The 7,444-nt window shown below is 25.2% G+C and overlaps 1 protein-coding gene across 2 annotated transcripts; it reads right to left on the bottom strand.

The window, feature by feature from the left end:
• Positions 1-1,314: 1,314 nt before the first annotated feature.
• LOC148547348 (putative sesquiterpene synthase) lies at positions 1,315-7,104 on the bottom strand. Of its 2 annotated transcripts, none has more exons than XM_088496918.1 (7): positions 6,988-7,104; positions 4,542-4,755; positions 3,982-4,357; positions 3,503-3,721; positions 3,185-3,326; positions 2,833-3,084; positions 1,315-1,611 (listed from the first exon to the last, which is right to left on the bottom strand). In XM_088496918.1, the coding sequence occupies exons 1-7, from the start codon at positions 7,093-7,095 to the stop codon at positions 1,315-1,317; spliced, it is 1,608 nt and encodes a 535-aa protein (XP_088353044.1). In that variant the 5' UTR covers positions 7,096-7,104. The 2 variants fall into 2 exon arrangements, with proteins under 2 accessions (XP_088353044.1, XP_088353043.1); XM_088496917.1 differs by having other exon boundaries at positions 4,476-4,755; positions 6,988-7,095.
• Positions 7,105-7,444: the final 340 nt, after the last annotated feature.

Here is a 7,444-nt window from a genome sequence, read left to right as displayed (position 1 = left end):
TTAATATGTTCAAGATATTGAAAATTTTCAATTTATAAAATAAAATAAGAAAAAAAAACTGGCATAGGAATTGATTAGGCTCACGACATTTAATTCGGTAACTAAATGAGTTAATTAATACAAAGTCAGTGACCAATTTAGTGCACCTAAGACTGTATTTGTTTCTGAGAAAAGGATATTGAAAGACAAAAGACACAAAATTTCGTGCTTTTGTATTCTAATTGGTGATAAACTAGAACAAATTATAAAATTTATTTTTTTCTATTTTTTTATTCAAAAAATTTGAGATGAAAAATATAATAATAAAAATTAACAAGAATAATGAAAGAAAAAATGAAAAATAAGTTGTATCTCTTGTTAGTGTCTCTGTATCCTTCCTGTCAGGATCGATACAAAATACACTAATCCAATGTCTTTGGACACATTGACTCTATCCATATCTCCTCTATCAAACACGATTTTGTGTCCCTGTATCTCTAAGTGTCTCTATATCCTTCCTGTCAGGATCGATACAAAATACACTAATCCAATGTCTTTGGACACATTGACTCTATCCATGTCTCCTCTATCAAACACGATTTTGTGTCTCTGTATCTCTATTTCAGTGTCCTGTCTCTATAAACAAATGCAGCCTAATATACAGACATGTGGACAAATTATATTACCACATGTGTGGCACCAACCGGCATATATGGGCAAATAATATTGTAAAACATAATATTATCAATCAAGTTATCATGTGTTGCTCATAAATTTATCACATTATTACATGAGTTTAATTTTCATAGAATATAGCAATATAAAACGTTCTATACAGTCGTGCAATTATAACTATTTTTTAAATGATTATTGACGTAATTTAAATAAAAGGTAGTTATTTTTATTAATATAACCTTATGTAATTAAATACATGTACAAAATAATTTTACACTAACAATACATTAAAATTAAATTCTTATTACATCTGACCAAATCATAATGTGACATATGTAACTAAAAGATCCATGTCATCAAATTACACCAGTAAGTTATTAACGAAAAACGAATATGAAACTAAAGTAATACACATTTTTAACAATCTCAAACACATAATTATTATTGATGTAACTGGGATTTTGAAAATTATTTAGTGTGCACGACAAAAATCATTTTGGAATTTAACTTCGTAAAAAAACTAACCGTTGACAAAGAACTTGGTATCTTTACAAGACAATACAAACAAACAATAACAACAGGACGAGAACACCATACATGCATATAATTAAAGATTAATTAAGGCCAAACACTCAAAAGCTTATTAGGATCATAAAACTGCTACACGACCACGGGATCCAAAAGCAGTGCCACAATGTGGTCTTTGAAGAGTGCACAATCTGTAATTTTATCCCCAAAATTTGCATATAGAAACTCACATATGCGTGCCATGTTAACAATGCAATCAAGGATTGGCCTTGGGATATATTCAATTAACTTGAGATACTCTTCATTCATATCCTTCCAGTAATTATTGATATCCTTTTTGATGAATTCATGGGCCTCCTCTTCTGAAAAGCCATATTGCTTCATGCAACATTCTACGGCCGAAGCAGCATGTTCTCTTTGCTGCTCAAACTACAAATAATATATCAAATCCAAATTAAAAGTTGAATTATACATATCATTATCAAAAATATTAAAATAAGAGTTTAATTTTGATGCACTAACAATGTAAAATATTTTATACAGTTGTGTAATTACAATCATTTTTTTGAATAACTATTCACGCTTAAAAAATAATTATTTTTATTAATGTGACGTCATGTGATTAGATGCATATGTAAAATAATTTTATTCTGACAGTGTGTCAAAATTAAATTTTTTAAAATAATCCACTAAAAGTTTATATATATGTGTATGTGAGTATGTGTAAAATTAATAATGACTTTCTTAAATTAATATTGATTCAATTATTTAGGGAAATAATTAAGATAGTATACGCCCATGATTTAGAAAAGATTTCACATTAATTAACACCTAAACATAAAATAGTAATATCTTAGCAAATGGATTTAATTTATATCTATCAATTAAAGGTAAAAATTCACATACAATTGTCTTTATTTAAAATTATTAATTAAAAATTATTAAATAATAATTTAATAAAATATGTCAAAATATCTAATAGTTTTTAACTAACAATTTTATATAAAGATAAATGAATTTAAATTTTCAACATCAACTTAATTATATTATTATACTATTATGTGAAAGTTAATAAATAAAAAAGTCAAATAATTATTAAGGTTTTTTTTTATTACAACTAGTATTCCCTAGTTGCTTGCTTCTTAATTTACACCCTTATAAAATTATCAATATTTCAAATAAATTAGTGATTATTCATACCCGACTAAAATTAAACCCTATTAGCAATCTAACCATTTATGAAAAGTTATTTCATGATATGATAAAAGAAGCTCTTACATTAAAAAAATATTTTAAATATATAATAATTCAATTATTTTATCTAAGAATGTTTAAAATAAATAATTTTATGAGAAGCTACTTTCCTTTGATATGTTGTCTATCAAAATTATATATTAATATCTATATATGTCATAAAACTACTTCTCTAATACATCCTTTTAAATAAAGTTTTTTTTTAGATTTTACTTAAATTTTTTGCATAAATTTACCTTTATTCTTTTTATTTGTCTTATGTTTTTTTTAGGATAATAAAAATTAAACTCTAATTTTTTTTTTTTATAAAAGTTTTGATACCATATTAATAAATTTAAAAAAAAAATTAAATTAATAAAAAAATATATATAAATAATTATATCTCTAATATTATACCTTATATGAAGCCAAATCATTTGTAAGTCTCGTAACAAGTGATGAAACTTGTAGGATGAGTGGAATATTATTAGAAATCCAATGAAGAGTTTCTTTGGTTGCAAATTCTCCCAAAGCAATAAACATTATTATAAGCACTTGATATGATGTAGTAGCAGCTCCGATAACCTCCTTATACTCATCATATGTTGGAATATAGCCCTCATGGCACCATCTTGCTTCATCAATGTAACCTTGTACATAATGAGACAACTGCAGATAAATTAATTAATGAATTAATTCATTCATTAAAATAATGATTAATGATTATAATAACTAATTTAAAATTAAAAAAGTAAGGAATAAAGCCTACGGCCTGTTTGAGACATTGCAACACCAAGTCTGATTCTCCACTCCCATCACTTAACTCTATTATTTCATCAACAAGTTCCACAATTGAATTAAAAATCGCCTTAAAACACTCTGGAAGAGATGCAATGTGACTAATATCCCATCTGAAACACAAAAGGGTTAAAAACTAATTAAGAAAGAAACATGATCATGGAATTAAATTATTAAGATAATGACCAAAATAAATATAATAAACTCATTGATCATATATAGATCCTTTTTAATTGAGATATGTAGCATAATATAAGATTGGTCAATTCTTGTTTTAGTAAAATCAAACCTTTGGATCGCCTGTGTAAGGAGCTCAAGTTCTTCAATTGTTCCATAGGCATCATAAGTATCATCTAATAGAGTTACCCATTGAATCACTTTGGCCACCACCCCTCTAAAAGTAGTATATTTAGGCTCAGAGTTCATAGAAAATGGCCAGAAATATAACTCAGCTATCCTCTCTCTTGCATAAGAGACCTTTGTCGCCAATTCTAACTTTTTCCACCACCTGTAATCGTAACAAAAGTTATATCTTGTTGATTATAGGAACTTTTCTTTAAAAAAAAAAAAACGAAAATATTTGGTAACCAAAGAAAATTAGTCAAAAACAGCCATAACTTGTCATATTTAATATTTATTATTTGTTGCGATAATTAATGAATGTTAAATGAGATAAGTTCTAACTTTTTTTTTTGTCTCTCCAGTAGCATTATTAAAAGAAAAAAAATATTCTAATAAGAAGTGCTTAGCTAGATTTAAAATACTTACTTGGTGGCATTACCAACTTCTTTCTGATACCATTTCTGTAACATATTGAAATCTAGTTTTGCAAATTTTAGAAGAACTTCATCATGCATAGAACCTTCTTCGTAAAAAGACATATATGACTTTGCCATCATTCTTGGAATTGCCTTGTGAAAAGGTTGTACTAAGCTTTGATTGATTTGATCAGCAAGAGATGGGCTCAATTGATTGGTGAAAGACTTAAGTTTATTGTATGTGAATTCATGTGCTTCTTCTAACATATCTTCTCCATGAACCCTTAATTGTGCAGCCTCATACAAGTTCCACATTCCTTCAACATCTTGACCAACAATTATTTCATCGAATTCTCCTTTTTTATTCTTGAATTTGTTGAAAATATCTGTATAATTCATATTTATACTAATTACTAGTGTGAATCCATAATTAATAATAATTGGTATTTTTTATATTGTAATTGTATATATAAAAGATAACAAAAATTAGTTCTACATATATACCTGATGAAATGTTATATCCTTTTTGTCGAAACAAACGAAAAAGTAATGCGATAAAGTGAAGGTCACGTTCTTCTATAGCAAGATGTTTGTTGGTAAAATCATTGTGAATTTGCACTAATATGCTGTCAATTTCATCTTCAAAATGATAAGATATACTTAAACGTTGAATTGAATCAATTAAGCTTAGTTTCTTAAAGATATTATTGTCATTAAAAGACAAGTTCATCTTCACTTTCTCTTTATGCATTTGAACTTCTTGTTTCATGGTTTCGTTGACTTCCTGCAAAATTTTTCAGTTTAATATTTAATTCAAAAGAGTAAAAAGATCAGCAAATATGTCATGTGTCTTTTATATATGATCAACTTATCTAAATTATTATATAACGTTTTGTTGAGGAATTTGTCCATTCAATTTAATTCTTAAATAAAACTTGATATAAATTAAACTGGTACAAATAATGTTTTTATGTTTCAAGTTTCAACTATGTATATAATTTTTTAATTTGGTTGATAAATAAACTTAAAAGTTTTCAATATTTAAAATTAGCCTAAAAGCCCCTTGTTTAAAGAAAGATGGAAACTCAGGTGAAGTCGACTTCATGTGAAGTTGATAGTTGGGAGATGTTAAATGATTTGATTGATTTAACTAAATTTTTATCTTATGGCTCTCAGCTATCAACTTCACGTAAAGTTGACTGTACCTGAATTTTCACCTTAAAAGAAAACGGGTCTGCTGAGAAGCAGAACCGAAAATTGCATAAAGGAGAGACCAAAATTTAGAAATCATATTTTAAATCAAGAAATAGAAAAAAGTAGTATTACTTGATAAATGCCATAAACTCATATATAATATGATAATAGTTTTATCGATACCGTACATGCTTATAAAGTTATTTCTTTTAATTACTGATATATAAATTTAACAAATTTTCTATTGTCTTCGTTTAAATGAAATTTGCTTTTCAGTAATGAGTTAACTTCAACAAGGTTATATTATTTTTGTTGTTATTAAATAAATAATATAAAAGATTGAAAGTTGTGCCATTTTAATAATAAGTAAAGAAGAGCTTTTATTTGTTTGATAATTAAAAAAAAAAAAACTAATTTTAAAAATATAAAAGTCAATATTAAAATGAATCGAATTTATTAATTGCCTATATATAATTATAGAAATGTTTATAAAATGCAGAGTAGGCTATTTTAATACTATGGCTCTATAAAAACTTAAAAAAAAATTAGCAAATTTAACAAAATTATATCCTTTTGCTCTTATGGACTTAATTAGTTTCTGTTGAGTTCGAAAAAAGATTTTATTATTTAGTGTGATGACAAATATTTAATTGATTGATTGATTGATTGACTAATCCAATCTATTCAATGCTCATTTTCTATTTACTCAAAATTTTTCTTTTATTTCAAATTTAACATGTTATTTGCCTCAAATTTCAAATATATATGTACTGTTTAATTTGTATTTTGAATATACGTAATAATTAAAAAAGATACCACGATAATATATGTATGGTAAACTTATATGTACAATAACCAAAGTCCAATTAAATTAATCTATTACATATTAACCCAACAATACTACTCATATAAAACGCACAGGAATCACACACTACTTTTTATTCTTCTTCCATTGCTGTTGCTACATTTATTTCCTTGTTTTGGCTTCTTTATCTTCTGCGTATTTTTCCCTTTTTATTATTTTTTTTCCTTCTTATTTTTTACTTTTTCTCCAACTCTTTCTTTATTTCGAATTTTTATTAGTTTCTCCTTTTTTTAATATATTTTTATAAATAAAAAAAGAAAAACAGAAAAAGAAAAAAAGAGAAAAAAGTGAAAAACGCAGAAGTTCTATATTATTGTTTATAAAATTGTGTTTTTTCAAAAATTTATATGTATATTATCAAAAAAGAAAAAAATAAAAAATTATAAAACTAGACACATCAATTTGTGAAAATTAACGCAAAATAACTACATAGACAAAATATTAAAAAAACATAAAATTTTATGAAACTAATTAAACACAGTAATTTATGAAGTTCGTTGAACACAGAATTATAAATACATAGATTAAAAAATTAAAAAAAAAAAAAGAGGAAAAAAAATACAAATTTTTTTGTATTATTATTTATAATTTTTTTTAAAAAATATTATATTTTTATTTTAGTTATGCTTTATTTATTTTGATTTTTTTTGTTATGTTTTTTTTTTATTGAGAAAGAGAAAGATAAAATAGAAAAATAAGGGAGAAGAAGACCATAACGATGATGATAATGACAGAAACAATGTAAAAGAAGAAAAAGAAGAGAAAAAAAATAAAAAAAAGAAGAGAAAAAAAAACAAAAAAAGGGAAGACAGCCATACACAAAGAAAAAAAAAAAGAAAAAGTGTAGTACTTATATATATATACAAGTGATTTGATTGGATTTGATTATTAAAATATTTGTTCGCCTAAAATTATTACTATTATACGTATAACAATACTCATATTTAAATAAGATACCGAGGATTCAGAATCAGCATATTTCAAGAAAAAATCGTGCCAAATGCTAGGAGCAAAATTTGCAGAGCGTCGCTTTGAGTTAGAAGGGACATGTTGATTCGAAGTCATCACTGAAACTGAAGCTTAAAAAGATATGGTGGTGTTTTTTATATGTATGGTACTGGACAATTGATAACGAATGCTAAGGAGTTAAGAACCAATCACTATATATAGATGTGATTTCTAACGTGTCCTTCACTTATTAAAGGGTCTAACACCCTTCATAGTGGGCAACAAATATTGGTGTTTGTAATATGAATTTAGATTCTCTAAATTTTATTTTTTATTTAAACGAATAAAGTGTAATTTTTTATTTTTTAATAATATTTTTTTATATATTTTTTTATCTTTTCAATTTAAAAAAAAAATTTAGAAGATCTAAATTTAAAAATTTTAAAGGATAAGGTATTAATAATGA

Source organism: Arachis ipaensis, chromosome B8, assembly GCF_059453495.1.
Source record: "Arachis ipaensis isolate K30076 ecotype BB chromosome B8, ASM5945349v1, whole genome shotgun sequence".
Taxonomy (NCBI): Eukaryota; Viridiplantae; Streptophyta; class Magnoliopsida; order Fabales; family Fabaceae; genus Arachis; species Arachis ipaensis.
Note: the sequence above shows the minus strand (reverse complement) of the source record. Positions and strands in the feature narration are given on the sequence as shown.